Source organism: Podarcis muralis, chromosome 1 (assembly GCF_964188315.1).
Source record: "Podarcis muralis chromosome 1, rPodMur119.hap1.1, whole genome shotgun sequence".
Lineage (NCBI taxonomy): Eukaryota > Metazoa > Chordata > Lepidosauria > Squamata > Lacertidae > Podarcis > Podarcis muralis.
Window position 1 is genome coordinate 130,395,527 of NC_135655.1, and position 19,019 is coordinate 130,414,545.

The 19,019-nt window shown below is 45.3% G+C and overlaps 1 protein-coding gene across 1 annotated transcript; it reads right to left on the reverse strand.

Annotated features, from left to right (window-relative positions):
- Nucleotides 1-38: 38 nt before the first annotated feature.
- IDH1 (isocitrate dehydrogenase (NADP(+)) 1) lies at nucleotides 39-19,011 on the reverse strand. Its single transcript, XM_028702655.2, has 9 exons — nucleotides 18,805-19,011; nucleotides 12,887-13,014; nucleotides 9,538-9,829; nucleotides 9,002-9,107; nucleotides 6,156-6,333; nucleotides 4,953-5,104; nucleotides 3,487-3,627; nucleotides 1,531-1,693; nucleotides 39-879 (listed from the first exon to the last, which is right to left on the reverse strand). Exons 2-9 carry the CDS (start codon nucleotides 13,006-13,008, stop codon nucleotides 786-788), a joined length of 1,248 nt encoding a protein of 415 aa, XP_028558488.1. The 5' UTR covers nucleotides 13,009-13,014; nucleotides 18,805-19,011; the 3' UTR covers nucleotides 39-785.
- Nucleotides 19,012-19,019: the final 8 nt, after the last annotated feature.

A 19,019-nucleotide genomic window follows, 5' to 3' on the forward strand; every position in this document is an offset into this window, starting at 1 on the left:
TTGTCTCCTTACAATTCATAAACAAGTTGACACATAGGTTTGGATATTAGTAGTTTATTTATGCCAAATATCCCCCATAAAAAGAATAGGAGCCATGGATGGGACAATGTTTAATGATAATAAAAGAGAATGTTCAAATGGTTGAAAATAGTCTGAGAAACTGCACCGTTAACCCATCTGAAAGGAAATAAAATACACCCGGCCTAAACACAGGAGTAAATCATTCCTGCACTTCAACTTGGGTACTATACATAAGAAAAGGACTGCATTTGTCTAAGTCTTTGCCCTATTGAACTGTGGCAAATACTCACAACTCTAACATTAGTAGAATCCTCTTACAATCCTGCCAACGTGAGGCTTTACAGTGTACCATGTCTGTTCAGAAGCAAAGCCTACTGAACTCATTGGGGCTTACTCAGGCAACTGAGGTTAGGATTGCAGCCTTTGTCCAATTTCACTAGGTTTTAAAAACTTGCAGTGCTTTACATACTCCGGTAAGGGCCCAACAGCCAGCTAGAAAACAAAACCTACTCCATTATTTAAATCATTCACTGTAGAGCTCATCTCCACCCCCAGTAAGGACTGTCACTGTGGGTTTTGGTTGGCAAGAAGGCTAACAGCTTAATTCACAGGCAGCCATCTAGCCTGCCCTGTGTGCCTTTTTACAAAAAACAAAATCTGACAATGTAGACATATTCCCCCCCCAAGTGCTATACTACACAACAGTGTGATTCATTCATGTGGCAGGCGACCTTCTTTCTGGAGCAATTCTTGAGGTCTGTTCCTTAAAGTCTTGGCTGGGAAGAAAGCTTTGCCTTTAGGTTTTCAGCAAGTTTATCCATGAAGTCAAATGTGTTCAAGTAGTCAGAGCGCGTCACACTGAGATGAAGAAAGAAAACAGTAAATGTTACGGTAGTATGAGATTTAAAATTGATCTAAAACATTAGTTTTGCAGGTTTGTGTCAGGAGCAGCATGGCACAAACCTTGGCTGTTCTATACACGCGCAAGAAATGTTCTGACAATGTTTTATGCCACCTGATTTTTCTCATTCTGGGGTGGGGTGAATCCTCAATCCACTCCTTTCCACCCCTCAATCTAGTATCTCAAGGCTTCCTTTCCTTTGGTTAAGAAGAAAAAACATGGGGGGGGGGGTCATTCCTTTCTCAAAAACCTACATTTATAGGCATGAGAATGTATTTTAGATGCATGTTCCCTAACCTTGGGCCTGTGTGGCGACTTTGGCATGAAATACAGAATAAGAGCTTTCACAATTTGGCAGAAGAAGGATTAGCTGCTACGACCCTGGCAAAGAATGACTTAAAACACTGCAGCCATATTTTACTGGAGACCCGAGTAGTTCTGCTTTCACTTCTTGTAATTGCCTGTCTTTGGGATGCAATTCAGGTCTATGCTGCAATGAACACCATACAAGCAGTTTAGTTTTTTAAAAAATGTACAAATTCTTAGTAACACAATTCCTTTTCAAAAGAAGATAAATCAAGTTTTCCTAATGGGCTGAGTTTACTCACTTGGGTAACCCTTTGATACAAGCAGCCAGATCTTTTGTCATAAAGCCAGCTTCAATGGTCTCTATGCAAACATCCTCCAAGGCAGAAGCGAAGTTCTTAAGGTCTGTGCTGTTATCCAACTTTGCTCTGTGAGCAAGACCTCTACTCCAGGCAAAGATGGATGCTGAGAAAGGTCAAAAGGAGAGAGAGAGAGAGAGAAAAGATGAATTGAGCCAATGGTTCCACTTCTGAAATTATGACCATCTCTATTACCACATTACTTCACGAGCACCTAACAATCTAATTTTGATTTCAACTGGCGATTGCACTCCTTGAACTGAATTATCAAAACTTCCCCTGTGAAGTGTTTTCCTCTAGAGTCTTTTAGCAAGTAGCCTCCTGACACACAGCTATACAGTGATACCTCAGGTTACATACGCTTCAGGTTACATCTGCTTCAGGTTACAGACTCCGCTAACCCAGAAATAGTGCTTCAGGTTAAGAACTTTGCTTCAGGATGAGAACAGAAATCGTGCTCTGGGGGCGCGACGGCAGCAAGAGGCCCCATTAGCTAAAGTGGTGCTTCAGGTTAAGAACAGTTTCAGGTTAAGAACGGACCTCCGGAACAAATTAAGTACTTAACCCGAGGTACCACTGTAATGGCCCCGCGACTCATCTGCATCTCCCCATATGGGAATCTCGTTCCTCAAATGGCGTCAAGATTTCCAATTTCTGCTTCACAGTGTTTTCCCATTAAGAGATTGACGACAAAGACATCCAAGCAGTAGAAGTTAAATGCTTTCCTGCCACACATTTTTTCTTGCACCTCTCACCTGGCACATGCGTTTCCTGAGACACTATGGAACCATTACTGTATTATAATTGTGGAATGACAGACTACGTGAATCCTGGGAACGGTTTGGGTTCTGCCTTTATTCATTTTGAATTCCGCACGCTACACAGCAATACAGTGGTGCCTCGCAAGACGAAAAGAATCCGTTCCGCGATTCTCTTCGTCTTGTGGTTTTTTCGTCTTGTGAAGCAAGCGGCTTAGCGGATTAGCGCTATTAGCGGGCTTAGCGGATCAGCTGTTAAGCGGCTTAGCGGATCAGCTGTTAAGCGGCTTAGCAGATCAGCTGTTAAGCGGCTTAGCAGCTTGGGAAAAGGGGGGGGGGAGGAAAAAAACCCTGCAGGAACTCGCAAGACATTTTCGTCTTGTGAAGCAAGCCCATAGGAAATTCGTTTTGCAAAGCACCTCCAAAACGGAAAACCCTTTCGTCTAGCGGGTTTTCCGTCTTGCGAGGCATTCGTCTTGCGGGGCACCACTGTATTTTCATCTGTGCTGTGCAAACTACACAGCACGCACCCCACACAATTATTTTGCTATCTGACATGTCTGCAGAATCCATTCCCTCCTATCTGCTGCTGTTCCACCACCTGCAGAATGACTCTTAACAGAGGTGTCTGCTAGGGTAAAACAAGGGGAGGTGATTCTTGCCGGTCCCTTTTTTGAACCCCCCCCCCCACACAGGAAGATGCCTCCACTGGATTAAAAGCCATTCTGCAAGTGAAACAGCAGCACCAGATTTCACGTTGTACACAGGGTAGCCTTTTACTAACTTGTCCTACCCGTGCAAGGATAACTGCTACCACAACAGGATCCTGCCTCCACGCCCCCTCTGAAATCTGCTCTGGAGGCTTGGAGAAATTGATTCAAAACAGATGGGGGGGGCACAGGTGGGGGGGGGGACTTCCTTTGCACTAGCAGTAATCCTTGCAGTGAAGGGACCCTGAAACAGTGCTGCAGGAGGCAGAACCCGCTGTTCCTACAGGCATAATATTCCATACCAATAGATACAGCTTAACAAAATAAGCACGAGAACTAAACGAGACTTTTATTCTTGGGAATAAGCTGCGGCAAAACATGCTTCACGCACATTTTCTAGGTATGGCCGAGACAGCTGGGGGCAAACTTACCGATCGGGTTTGTAGAGGTTTCTTGACCTTTCTGGTACAAGCGATAATGGCGGGTGACTGTGCCGTGAGCAGCTTCAGCCTCAACAGTTTTGCCATCTGGGCAGATCAGGACACTAGTCATCATCCCTAAGGAGCCATAACCTGGGCATGAGAATAAACTGAGAACTTTAGTTTTTTGCATGGCGTACCAGGCGGGGCAAATAAATCAACCTGGTATGTCTCAACAGCCTTCATACATACAGAAGATAAGTTTCAATCTAGCAATTTGGAACAAAATATGCAAGTGGTCTCCAATTCTGTCAGAAATGAAGGACAAATGTGAGGAAATGACAACAATTAAGGAAAGTGAGTTAAGTATATGCTTAGCTGGACTTGACTTGCATTTGCCTGGAATTCACAAAGTGTTTTCCACTGGTGGAATTGAGGAAGGCAATAAAATTCTGATTACAGGATCGTGGTGGCCTAAAGGCATGTGATCAAATGCTATGCAGAAGCCACTGCCCTTAGGAGTCCTGTAAATTGCTGAGCCATGTGGGGCAATTGTCAGGGCCAACAGCATCGCGTCTGCCATTAGGCTACAGAGTAATTTTATGACAATTCACCTTAAGGCTAATTGCGAACACCCATCACTTGTCTTTCAAGCAAGGCTAGCTCCTTAACAATTAGAATTTGCTGCTAACTCTTCCTCTCAGCCCTATCATCTCCATTCCTTCAGAAAGTTTCCTGCCTCCCAAGCACGTAAGTGTGGCAAGACCGGTTTTGCTTCCCAATACTCAAGAAAGCAGCATACATTTTCCTTGCTGTTATAGGCCACACACAATACCTGGGTAAGAGCAACATAGCCATGAAACGTTATGACTGCTACCAGTGCAAAGAAACCGCAAAACTTGCTTTGAGCCACTGATTAAAGGCAGAGAACACGTCTCCTTTCTGGTGGCCCCTTGCCATTCTTGGAAACCATGTATTGCTGATACAGGAATATTTATCGGAAATAGGTGTTCCTTATATCAACATTATGTACAATAATTTGCAACTCCCTGCTGGCCGATCCATTGTACACATTCATGTTTGATGTAGAAAGGTTTGCTGGAATGAAATATTGTTACATAGCTGAGTGGGTACCATCATCTGTACAAGGGAACAACCTTGTTTTGTATACCGCAGGGAATTTAGTTGCTTTCCCCTTCTGTGACAAATCCTCCGCCAGGTGAAAGCTTGCACATTTTGCCACCAGGAACTGTAGTCTTTGAAGGCTTTTCAGAAGCATCTAACTGCCCACTGTTGGAGACAAAATGCTGAGCCAGGACGCCCCTTGGCCTGCTCTAACAGGGCTATTCTGATGTCCCAACAATCATTAAGTCACTCCTCACACAGCCAACCCACATCTTGCCAAAGATAAAGAATTTGACCTCAAGCTGTCAAAATGGCATCCTGCAGCAGTGCTAGAAGAGAGGGGTAGATCATACCTTGGGCAACCGAGTCAGACTGAACATCCCCATCGTAGTTCTTGCAGGCCCAGATAAATCCTCCCTCAGATTTTAGCGCTTGGGCCACCATGTCATCAATCAGCCGGTGCTCATACCATATCTTTTTGGCCTCAAACTGTGACTTGTACTCCCTGGAAGGAAAAGTAAAGTAGAATCACAGGTGAAAATTGCAGGTCCGGTATATACAACCCATGAGAAGAAGGGAAAGCAGCTTACGCCTTGCCTAAAGGATGTGGGAATGTGGTGGGGAAGGGGAGGAAACCTGCCTGAGTTTCCATGCTAATGTACCTTACGATATTTCTGGCTTGCGTTACATGAGGGCAGATTTTAGTCAGAATATGAGAAGCTGCATGAAGGTAAGGGCAGTCCAATAATGGATCCAAGTACTTAAAAGATGGTGTGGGGAACCTTTGCTTCTCCAGATGAACTACAAGCTTCCATGATCCTTGGCCACTGACCGTGCTTTCTGGGGCTGGTGGGAGTTGGTGGTCTCTCCTTTGCTGGTGGCCTTTAAGCAGAACAGCTGGGGATGTCACCTGAACTTCCTGTAGGGGACTGAACTAAATGGGCAGCAAGGACCCCTGCAACTAGGATTCTGTAGCTCCTCAATCCCTCATGCTCTTCTACAGAGTAATCAGCAGCAAAGTTGCGGACTACCATTTCCTTCCAGTGTGGTCAGTGCAGTGGCAAGGAGCCAAGGTCCGCAGTACAGAGAGAGAGCTCTGCCCAGGCATCTCTTCCTGTTCACAGTGTAGAAGTGGCAGATCTAGTGTCCTCTGCCTGTGTTTCAGCCTGGAAAAATGAGGTTGACCTTGGGATCTTGGGCTAGGATGCAAGGCAGCCAATGAACCTTAGGGGACTGAATTTTATGTCCGGGCCTCCAGTGTCTCTCTTGTCGGATTTTTATTTTCATATGAAATATGAAAATCAGTTCTTCATTCACTCAGGTTCATAGCTTTCCTCCACCTCACGTTTCTGTAGGAGTTAACAGAAAGAGGTTTTGCACAACGAATGACTAACTGGTTCAGCTTCCAGTGGCATTAAGAAATAAGATAAAAAATGTGAGATTTTGAGGTAGACCTTTTTGACCAAAGACTCAAAGATCAGCTACCGTGACTAATAAGACAGTTCTTTAAAGAAAGATACACCTGCAAGATGAATATATAACAAAATATTGATTACTTCTCATAGATCTCCTGAAAGATGTCCTTAAAACGCCCATCATATTGCTTCAAAATGGTGTTTTTGGTGCTCAAGTACAGAGGCCATGCTTTAGACAGCGCCATCTGGAAAGAACTGTGGGCAAAGTCCGCAATGGACTGGTCAAGGTTGAACATTCCCAGAGCCACACCTCCACAGTCTATACCACAGGAGAGAGAAAGAGGAAAGTAAAAAAAAGGAGTCTGTTAGAACAGAAACATCTGCTTTTGAGCAGTACGGTATTTAATAGTGTGTACCACTCCTCTCTCTGACACCACCCCCCTCAATATTTTTATATACTTTCATTTTAAGAAAACAGCAAACCACTCTGACATCTTTTAAAATGGAGAGTATAAAAATATTTTTTATAAATATTATGAATTTTCAACTCGCTTAAGTGTGTTTTTTTATCTTTACTCCTTTTTCACATTAAAATTTAAAAAATTAAAACAGGACTCTAAATCAGTCTTTTCAGAAACTGGAATGCCTTCTGGTGATAATTTCATACCTGAACATTTTAATGCAAGACGACTAAAGTAATGACTAATAATGAAACATTACTCTGTGACATGACAATTGACCTCCTTGGAATGATTCTGCAGGGCTTAGAACACGCATCGATGTGTGCAGTGTAATGCAACAATAATTAATGGTTAAGGAGGGTTTTGAGCAAGGCTGCCTTAGTTCAAATCTCAGCTCTGGGTGGTCTTAGGCAAGTCGCTATTCTATTACACCCCAGTCTGACATACAGAAATAATACTGACATACCTTACAGGGTTATTGTAAGGATTGTTTTGCAATTTCCCAGGCTTTCTCTCTCTCTCTTTTTTAATGCCTGGAGTACCACTGAGGAGTTGCAAAGTATGAAGTTACGCTGGGCGGGGACGAAGGACAAAAACCTCAGTGTGTCTGAACGGATTCCACCCAGTCTCCGCTTGTCACAGCCTGCGAGCTGGCACACGGCCTACAACTGTTCATTCATGGCCATGGCTCAATGGAGAGAAAGTGTACAGGGAACATTCCCAGAACGTTTAAGGACTGTACTGCAGCCACCAATTATTTTTGTACGGCCTGATGCGTGGCACATATGTGCAGTTCAATGCAGCATTCATTACATCATTACATCTCTACATCAATGAACACAACCATATACTAAACATACAGATCTAGTCCACAGCTGAAATGAATGGAGCCTCTCATTCATACAGAAGGCTGGGAAATCACTTGCTTCTCCATGCAAACACAGCCGCCTAGCAACTTTCCCAAGTTCCACTAAAGGAGTTAAGAAGGCAGAAGCAGAATTCCTTCCCCCCTTTAAGAGTAGTAAAGAACCTGATCGTAACTTTGTGGGACACACGAGCACAAACCTCTCCAGTGCCTTCAGACAGGAATCACCAAACGCCCATTTAATGCTTATGGATAGTATGCATTTGCAAAGCACTTGAGTATTCAGAGTGCTCTGTAGATATTGTCCAAGTGATTTATGGAACCATCATGAGAGGGTGGTAAGTGACTTGGGCCAAGTCTACATTCTGCAGGCTCTCTCCTTTCCTGTGCAGATTCCCTTCCTTTCAGCCTCTTCCTTCTTAGACTCTTAGGAGTTTCTTGGTTCCAAGATGTGCATGGGACCAAGATGGAAATGGCTGTGTTGCATCCCTTCTGCAACATTCTTCCAATTCAATCTCTCAAGACTCCTGGGCAATCCAGGCAGGGAAACACAGTCCTTCAGCAAACATAGGTACATTTCAAGAACTCTGCATCTGTGATTGCTAGAATCAATCCTTTCCCTTGTAGTCCTTTCATCCTATCTATACACATCAAAGCTAGAATTACCCCAAATTACATTATTGCCTTGCGCAGAATGAAGCAAGACATTGAAACACACGTAAATCACAAGTTGGTTTTGCAACCACCGACGCCAGTTTCACAACTGTTTGAGCAACACCAAAGCAACTTTGGGATCCTGGGCTGTGCCCTTGCCTCTGGCAGAAAAGAACAGGCCTGTATGTAACAGGAACAATGGTGACAGGTGACAGAACAGCATGTACAGAACAGAAATGCTGTTGTTGTTTTTCATACTTCATGTGCTCCTTGATCTAATATTATGGAAAGACCACAAGGAATTGTTGGAAGGGAGACCCTGGCTCACTACTAAGATCGCCAGCCTATAGCTATATAGGGTATGATTCAACTACAGTGGTGCCTCGCAAGACGAAAATAATCCGTTCCGCGAGTCTCTTCGTCTAGCAGTTTTTTCGTCTTGCGAAGCAACCCTATTAGCGGCTTAGCGCTATTAGCGGTTTAGCGGCTATTAAAGGCTTAGCGGCTAAAAGGCTATTAGCGGCTTAGAAAAAGGGGGGGGGGAGCGAAAAAAATCGCAAGACTCGCAAGACGTTTTTGTCTTGCGAAGCAAGCCCATAGGGAAATTCGTCTTGCGAAGCGCATCGAAAAACGGAAAACCCTTTCGTCTAGCGGGTTTTTCGTCTTGCGAGGCATTCGTCTTGCGGGGCACCACTGTAAATGTTACTCAGAGTGGACCCACTGTAGTTAATGAACATGACTAAGTTATGTCCATTAACTTCAGTGGGTCTAGCGAGGAAGACTTAGTTGAATATCACCATAGTTACTAGTTCCTCTGCATTCTGTTCCCACATTGGCAACTTGGGATGGAGGGCAACGGGGGTTAGGTTTGGTCCATGGTTCCCCAGTTGTGGATCCCTGGTTGAAGGTCTGGCTCAATCCATTATTCAGGCTACAAGCCTAACTCTACTTAACATGCCTCCCCAATTCTCCATATTCAAATATCCTTTATATAATCCAACACTTACTTTCAAAGTTATGGACCAAATAAGTTATGGGTTTGCCTCCATTCTTCGGTGTGTAGGTCATCTCTACCTTTCCAGGGCCAGGAACGACAAAGTCTGTGGCTCTGTACTGCAGAAGCACAAACAAAATGGCCACTTAGGTCAGGGATGATCAACATGCAACTGGCCAGTACCCTCTCCCTACCAGAATTATATACTATGTATGGGTCAGGTCAGATTTCCATTATTCCTCCTTTGCAGGGAAGAAAGAAGGGGGAAATAGTACTTCTTTTAAATGATTTCCAGACCAAGGCAAACAGGCACAGCTGTAGCTTGCAGAGATTTCAACACAGCTCAATCTATTTTAATCATTAACAGGAATTGCAGTTCAGTTCAAAAATCTGTAAGAGACATGCTTTGTTGACGATTCATCGATGGCCCTGCAGCTGCATTTTGCTCTCTCTTGCATGCATTCCCCAACCATACAAAATCTCTGATGTTTGAGAGGGTGCGCTCAACAGTAAAAGCCATAAATGCCAAACGCTGCATGAAGGACTCACTTGGTCTCCAAAAGCATGACGGCCAATGATGATGGGCTTTACCCAGCTAGATACTAGTCGGGGGATGTTTTTGCAGATAATGGCTTCCCTGAAGACTGTGCCCCCAAGAATGTTTCGGATCGTTCCATTTGGAGATTTCCACATCTTCTTCAGCTTGAATTCCTCTACCCTTTTCTCATCCGGAGTGATAGTAGCGCACTTGATTCCGACATTGTATTTCTTGATAGCTTCTGCGGCTTCCACGGTGACCTTGTCATCGGTTGCATCGCGGTTCTCTATGCCCAGATCATAGCTGCAAGCAAGTCCCCAAAACACAGTCATTTGTTAAGTGCCTTACAGACCCATCCAAGGCCTTACTAAACATGTGCATCGTAGTTTAGGGTGGAAAACATGCTCAAAAAGAAGAGAAGAGATAGGAAATGGCACAAACTGAGTAAAATGACCATCTTCTGCAGGTGTGGGAAACCATTGGCCTTCCAGATGTTGCTGAACCACAACTCCCATCATCCCCGCAATTGCTTGCTGAGGCTGATGGGAGTTGGAGTCGCCATGAAAGAAGGAGCTACTTCATATACAAGTAGATAATTTCATGAAGTTAACACCTGGAGGAATGAGCAAAAGCCGCTTGGACAGCAATGTTGATGCTCTCCTTCCAATAAAAACAAATGAATGAAAATGTGTCTGGACTCAGGTGTGTGGGATTGTACAGCTATGCTATCAGATACCTATTCTGCTTTGGCAGTGTCAGCACAAGCAAAGCAGTACATCTGGTTAGGCAGGTATCCGGAACAAAAAGCAAAGTGCAAGGGAAGTAGGGGAAAGGTTAACGACTCAACGGTTTAATGTACAACCGGTGGATGCACTGAAAAGATTTTGCTGTACTTTTCTCCATGGTACTCTTGCCAATAGCTCTGGCAGTGTGTGGTGTTAGGGGAAGGGTAGTACCTCTGGTGGGGGACACACTGTGCTCCTTCTGCGGCAGTTTGTCCACCTTTGGCCCCCAACCTGCACTCAGTTCTGCACTGTGGCTCCTAGAAGCTGTCAGCATGTGACAGCAGCCACACCCCGGGAACGGCTTTGACTGAGGGGAGCTGATGGGTCTCAAGCCCTTAGTGAGTTAGGGACTTGCCCTGCATGCAAAGACAGGCTCCAGAGGATTGCGCAGACGAGAGCAAGAGTGGGTCCAATGGTCAGGAGGGCAGTTTCTGAACATGCTGTAGAGCAGGCATCCCCAACCTGCGGACCTCCAGATGTTTTGGCCTACAACTCCCATGAAAACCCTAACCCTAGCTAACAGGACCAGTGGTCAGGGATGATGGGAATTGTAGTTCCAAAACATCTGGAGGGCCGAAGGTTGGGGATGCCTGCTGCAGAGGGAAGTGAGGGGCAGATGGGGCTCATCAGCCTGGGAATGTAGCCCATCGAGGAGAAGGAAAACTCTTGATCCTAAACCTCTGCTGCCTTAGGAGATCTTTGGGAGAAGAAAAGGTAAACCCTACACAAAACAGGAACGGAGTCCCTAAGATGATTGGAGGGCACTTTGTGTGCCTCCTTCCGGCAACTCCTGCAGCCAAGCTGGTGCTAAACGTATTGCTCTGCTTTCCTTTGGACCACATTGGAGAGGCTGGGAAGCCCAGGACCTCCACGCACACTGCCCAAGACTGTGCCAAAGGGAGGTCACTTGGTGCTGGTAAGGCAGCGGTTTGATTCCAACAACCATGTGTGGAATAGCAGGTTGACTTATTTTCTCAACACTGTAAATGCCCACCGCAGGCCCACGTGGTTTGAAGGCTGAAGAAAGTGGGGATGAGTCATTGTGACTACAGTTTTGTTGCTAGCAGGTGATGCCCAGGTGGTGACAGCGGTGGGGGTGGGGTTCTTCTGAATAGCCATAACATTGGTAGCCATCAGAGCTCTTCAGAAGCAGGAAAATGGGTGAAAGTGCTGCTGTGGGGTTGGGGTGGATTAGTTCACTGAGGAGATCAAACAGAAACCTGAAGCTGCCTATTGTGTTGCTACTCTCCCCAGACTCCACTGCAGAATCCCCAGGCCCTTAATAAGCTGCAGGAGAGAGACAGAACACCAAAACATGGGTCTTTCCTTAGCACAGAGACGTTCATGTAAAAGAACCACAAACCTCTTACACTGCTGCCACTTGTGGCAGGCTTTTGTGCCAACTGGCACAGGAGCAATGCAAGAAAAGAAAAACTACCGTATTTTTCGCTCTGTAAGACGCACCCGACCATAAGACACACCTAGTTTTTAAGAGGAAAACAAGAAAAAAAATATTCTGAATCAAATGTTGTTGAAGAATGCAAGACAATGCCTCTTCAGCACAGTGGCAGGAACGTTCCCGCTGCCCTGAAGAGGCTTCACGTGGCTATCCCAGAAGCCAGAACAGCAAGAGGGATTTGCTGGCTTCAGCGATAGCTGCGCAGCCTGCATTCGCTCCATAAGACGCACACACATTTCCCCTTACTTTTCAGGAGGGGAAAAGTGCATTTTATAGAGGGGGAAATACGGTAAGTGGCAACTTAGTTTGCCTAGTTAATTCACAGAGCCACGGCCCAGCATGAAAACTATTAAACTGTTAGATGCGTGAAAAAATCCTGGGCTGTGTGGCCGGAGGAGAGAGCAAGGAACACTTGTCAGGTTCCTATTTTCTGAGCAGTTCAGGCTTCCCTGGACCCCAAGGTTTTTGTTTTAAAAGAGAAGTTTGGCCAACAGAAGCACCTTCTGTTCTAAGCAAGTTTGCACTGGCCACTTACAAGAATTTACAAGCCAAAATACCTCACTCTTTTAATACAGTGGCACCTCGGTTTAAGAACAGCCCTGTTTATGAACTTCACAAAACTGGAAGTAGTGTCCCAGTTTGCAAACTTTACCTCAGTCTAAGAACGGAATCTGAACGGTGGAAGGGCACCGGTGGCAGGAGGCCTCATTAGGGAAAGCGCGCCTCGGTTTAAGAATGGTTTCGGTTTAAGAACGGACTTCTGGAACTGATTAAGTTCGTAAACCGAGGTACCACTGTAATAATAATTTTATTATTTATACCCCGCCCATCTGGCAAAGGGTACCCATTTGAGAATCGGCATTAAGTGTGAACACACAGTCACGAAGTACATAACAGAATTTGCCTCTATTTGACAATTATTTATAATCAAGGCACACCATTTCAAAGTGGATATTAATCTTGGGGTCAGCAAAAGTAACATGTGGATAGTCCCTAAGAGAGAAAGAAAATATCAAGCAAGACTCTCCCAAAAACAAGAGCTAAGCAGTCGACAAACACCCACGTATAAACTGGAAATTTCCTCACAATACAGAGGACCTGTGGAAATCCAGTTACCTGTGAAGATCTAGATCCACATAGGGAAAGATCAGCTTTTCCTTAATCAGATCCCAGATCACACGGGTCATTTCGTCTCCTTGCATCTCCACCACAGATCCGCCATGGATTTTTTTAGACATTGTGATCTAATGGGGAGGGGAAAAACACAAACACTAAATACAGATTATGGTGACATCCGTTGATCAAATTGGGCTGCTAGTTGGCAACAGAGACATTACGAAGGGGATGTTCATGTCTGAAATGATCCCAGTGCAATTTAGATTTTGGGGGCAAGAAAGGTAAGTTATGCACACCCATGACATTCATGCTCCATTCTGATTTTTTAAAAAATTAAATTGTAGTTTCTTGGAGCATAGAATGGAGTTTATTTTTCCATTGGCTCTACATAAGCTGCAACAGCTGGACTATCTCTGAGCATTGCTAAGCGGAAGGACCACGTATCTGCCACAAGCCCAGATCCTCCTGTGTGCATAAACCACTCCGGAGAATATCAAATTGGACATTTCCGCTGTCTGCAACCAAAATAGCACCCATCTCCCCCCCCCCTTGCACCAAGGGGGAATGGACAGTAGCAAGCCAGGAGAAAGCAGAGAGGAGTATTCAAGGCCAGACCAGTTCAGCCACAACAGGCGGAGGGAAATCTAGATGTTTCTGGACCAGTATAGTTGTTTTACATTGGCTGCGTTGCTTTGGAATGCCAAGGTTACATGGCTCCTGTCCTTCAGACATTCCTAGAATTGCATGGGATGAAGGCACAGGAAATTTCCTCTCTGGTAAAGGTACACACTAGACTAGAGCACAAAGTCTGCATATTCTATGGGGTTTCCAGCCACGGGTCTCCTGGCATTGAGGATGGGCCACGGCAAGTTTTGGCAAGCTTCCTTCAAAGCCATGCCATCTAAGTCACAGTGGCTTGAAACGTTTCGGTTTAAATAATCATACAGTGCCTAAGATTTGCAAGGTGCCTTATATGAGCGCTCACAGATCTTGGCCGCTTTGATGCCTGCGCACGCAGCCTAAAGCTCCAAGATATGCCTTTTAGATCGCAGAAGTTGCCATGTGTGACAGGGGAGCACAAACAGGATCTCTTCATGCAAGCGAATGACCCCCGCGAGTTAAGAGGCCTGCAGGAAGTTCCGCTGTATATTACTTTTCTGAAAGTGAGAGAGCCAGGCATTCAAGTAAATAGGAGGGAAAATTGCAGCTCCTACTTGGCCCTTGATCCCTGTCAACAAAAGCACTGTTCTAAAACAATCCATGGCTTACTTATAATCCCCACGGGTATTTGCCGGTTATGAAAGAGCAATGACTTGGCCATTTTTGCTTTAAAATATTTTCCATTTATCCTATGCTTTTGTTTAATGCAAAAAATCACCTTTACCTACAAAACTGCCTTGCTCTACATGTGCCCACTCAAACGCTTCGATCGGCGGAATTGGCGCCATTACAGGTGTCACATGATACCCATTCCAGATTTGTAAGACCTCAGTTGTTTAGTGTGGCAGCGCCTGACCTTTGGAACTCTCTGCCTCTTGAGATTAGGCAGGCGCCTTCACTGTACCCTTTCTGGAGCCTGCTAAAAATATTCCTGTTTAGGCAAGCCTACCCAGATGCTTGGGACGCGGGTGGCGCTGTGGGTTAAACCACAGAGCCTAGGACTTGCCGATCAGAAGGTCGGCGGTTCGAATCCCCGTGACGGGGTGAGCTCCCATTGCTCGGTCCCTGCTCCTGACAACCTAGCAGTTCGAAAGCACATCAAAGTGCAAGTAGATAAATAGGTACCGCTCCGGCGGGAAGGTAAACGGCATTTCCATGCGCTGCTCTGGTTTGCCAGAAGCGGCTTAGTCATGCTGGCCACATGACCCGGAAGCTGTACACCGGCTCCCTTGGCCAGTAAAGCAAGATGAGCGCCGCAACCCCAGAGTCGGCCACAACTGGACCTAATGGTCAGGGGTCCCTTTACCTTTACCCAGATGCTTAGAAAGCTGAGGTAATTTTAATCAGTTTAGCATTTTAACTTTAGTATGTTTTATAGTAGGTTTGTAATTTTTTGTGTGATTTTACTGTTTTATGTTTTGTAAACCCCTTGAGGATTTTGTTTTACAATCAAGCAGTGTACCAATTTTATGAAATAAAATATAAATAATATAAAAACAGAGCTTTAGGCTGTACTCCGCACATTTTTATAAGTTATCCTTCACTCAATGTGCATGCAAGTCTTCTTTATTGTTATTATTATTAATTGAATTTATATACCACCCTATAACCGGAGGTCTCAGGGCGGTTCACAGAATAAAATCAAAATATAAAACTACAAAATAAAAATAAAAACCACAACCCAATAACACCCCCCCCCACAACAACCACATTTTAAAAGGGTGTAGGATGTCAATCAAATTAACCAAAGGCCTGGTTAAAAAGGAACTTTTTTTTCTGGTGCCTAACGGTGTATAATGAAGGCGCCAGGAAAACTTCCCTGGCAAAGTTTCTAGCTTGTACGACCAGGATTATTCATTCACAATTACATTTCACAATGTTTCATGGAATTACTTTCATCGTCACAGGTGACTGGGTGTGCGCACACACAGAGTTATGCAACAATTCATTATACAGCACAGCTAAACCACTGGTCACAGCGACCGATTACTGCCGAGTAAACCGCTGCCATTATAGTAGGAAACCCAATGGGGCTGGGAGGGCAACAAATTCGACTCTTACCTTTGTAAGGTAGGCTAAGTCCTTCACAGTCGCACGTCCCTCTCTACACTCCATGCAAGTAAGCAAGAAGCATTAACAGAATTTGAGGATATATTCTAGCCAGGCAAAAGCACCCCCAAGGAGGGTGCAAAGCAGGTGTGGCCTGGGAAGAGTCCAAGGGCCAGATACATAGGCTTAGAGGGCCACCTTTGCCCCCAGGACCAGAGTTCGCCCACCCTGGTTTAGCATTATGTGTGAGCCAGACCCTTATGACAAACTTCACCTCTGATAGAAGCGATAGTGTGGGGCATTGGGAAAAGATCTTAATGTTTGGGGCAGGCTGATACAGGTGGAGACTCCTGCAAGCATGTGACCTCTGCACAAAAAGTGTACTATTATTACCATCATCATCACTTATATACTGTCCATCATCATCATTGATTGATTGATTGATTGATTGCCCTTTTTCACAAGATCCCAGGGCGGTAAGGTAAAGGTAAAGGGACCCCTGGCCGTTAGGTCCAGTCGTGGCCGACTCTGGGTTGCGGCGCTCATCTCGCTTTATTGGCCGAGGGAGCCGGAGTACAGCTTCCAGGTCATGTGACCAGCATGACTAAGCCGCTTCTGGCGAACCAGAGCAGCGCACGGAAACGCCGTTTACCTTCCTGCCAGAGTGGTACCTATTTATCTACTTGCACTTGATGTGCTTTTGAACTGCTAGGTTGGCAGGACCCAGGGCGGTATACAATACTAAAAACACATTACGGAACATCAGTGATAAAAACAATTTTAAAAACATACTGACAAGAAAGCCAATAATACTACAACTCTGCCTTGCCAGGAATCCCAGCAAAATACCTCCTCAGGCACCATAATTCCAAGCATTTTGCTAGTTTAGGAATGGCATACCTTTCTCCCAGATTGTTCACACACCCTGGAATGTGTGTGCGTGGCGCAATGGAAAAAGGAGGGCTTTAAGGGAAGTATTGACATCAGTACTCATAATTTAAAGGAGGTCTTTCTGAGTGCAAATTAAACATCTGGATGAACATGACCTCAGTAGGTGAGTTTTACTATTAAAATAATACCGGGCCCAACTAATACCTGAGTACAAGGAACACATTTGGAAAGCAGTCTCGAATTCAGAAATAAACATACTCTATCCAGCACAACAAGAAGGGGAAGACAGAGGACGAGATAGTTGGACAGTGGTCTCGAAGCTACCAACATGAGTTTGCTCAAACTGCGGGAGGCAGTGGAAGACAGGAGTGCCTGGCGTGCTCTGGTCCATGGGGTCACGAAGAGTCGGACACGACTAAACAAAAAATCCAGCATAGTGCAAAGATTAGGGGTAAGGAACCTGGGGGTCTCCAGATATTGTTGAACCTCAACACCCATCAGCCACAGTCAGGAAGAGCAATGGCCAGGGATGATGGGAGTTGTAGTCCAACAACATCTGGAAGGCCACAGGTTTATGTCTTGGGATTGATATTTGGAGGCCCAGCTGGAAATCAGAGGTGGATTTAGGGGACCATGACCGGCTCAGCTGCACTGGGTGCAGAGTCTTGAGGGTACCCCAACTATGATGTAGACTGGAAAGCAAGCGGCAGGTGCTGAATTTTGGCATTGCACAGGCAGCCACTGAAATTTGAGACCCCAAATCCCTGCTCTGTCATGAAGCTCACTGGAGTGATTGTCACTGAGTTAACTGGAGGAAAGGCAGGATATAAATATAAATAATGCTTGCAGTCTTGCACTGTTTGCCATGTGGAGTTTTCAGTTTCTACTTACTCTTTGGTTTTGTTTTACTCACTATAACAGACAGATTACATACGATTATGAAAAACCGGAATGAAACATTTAAATGGTAAAAGACTGTATTTGCAGTGCATTGTGCAGCACTGCAAAAATCATACAGCAGAAATGCTATTATTATTTGTACCCCACCTATCTGACTGGGTTGCCCACCCCCTTGGGCAGCTTCCAACATATATAAAAAAAGTAATAAGCAAATCTAATCCCCATTTCAAAATGGTACACACCCTACTTTCTGTGCTACACTTCCTTTAAGCCGAAGAGCAATTTGAAAGTGGAGATTGTGCAAAACTGGCATAAGATACAGATAAGGTATCGCAGATAAATATAACCGATTATGTAAAAAGAAGAAGCAGCAGCAAACATTGCATTGCTAAGCAAAAGGCATTTTCGATTGGAAGAGGCGCCTGGGTGCCTTGGCAAGATCTTAAACACATTGACATCTTTCCGCAGGGCCTTCAAGACAGAGCTGTTCCACCAGGCCTTTGGCCAGGGCACAGCCTGACTCCCTCCCTCGGCAATCTTCGTGGAGCTCTGGCCCAATGGTTGCCAGTGGCTTGAATTAATTAATTTTAGAATGAATGATTTTAGAGTGTTGTTTATGCTGTACTTTTGTACTGTTTTATTGTTGTTAGCCGCCCTGGACCCGGCTTCAGCTGGGGAGGGCGGGATATAAATAAAATTTATTATTATTATTATTATTATTATTAAGCAGACTGTTTGGAACACCAACTCTGTCAAGGGCACAGTTCAGATAGAAGGCTGCTGAAATGTTCAGATTGTGTAATTTAGCTGTCCAATAGATTAGTACTGGGATTTCATTGCCTTGATGGGAACACAGGCACGCAATCTAAGGTTGTGCCATTGGGGTCAATTAATCTGGAATAATGAACCACCCACTGGTTCTTCTGCTGCCATACTTTCACCATGCAGGGCACCACCCTATGCAGAAAACCTGCACTGAACTGAAAAGAGGTGGGGGAGCCGATCCTTTAGCCATACATCTGCAGGGACAAGACACTGTGTACGTTACTACAGCATGCTATAAAGGAACCGATCTACATAAAACGATCCCCAACCGATCAGATGCAAGCCCAGCTTGGCTAGCTGCGCAACAAGCGGGTGTCAACGGCCTTCCCTTGTCATTTTGATGTCTCCAATTTGCAGAGGTGGGTTTGGCAGTGAAGCGCGGACAAAGAGATAAAAAATAAAGAGGCGGTGAAGGGGTCATAACAACAAGGAAGGCGCTACGCATCTATAGGCGTGTGTGGCATTTCTGTCTGCCTAGTTTTAGTTGCAGGGTGGTTTGCAAGAGAAAATGAAGACCCACCCCGTAGTGCATGCCAATGAAGAGAGAGAGAGAAGACCCGCAGACAAAAGAAGTTGGGATCCAGCAAACTCACCTCTCTCTCGGCTTAGATGCAAGTCACTGAAGGTCTCCGGTGGTCTTGGAGTCGAAGTCAATGCCGATTTCCCCGCTGAGCTCTGCGCCGGCGTCCCCTCCGCAACCACTGCTCGCTGCTGCCGTTTCTCAGGGCGCTTGCAAGCCGATGCCCGTGGCTGATTTTAAAAGAAGGGCTGCTGGGGCCACGCCTCCTCCCTCGGCGGCCCTCCGTCG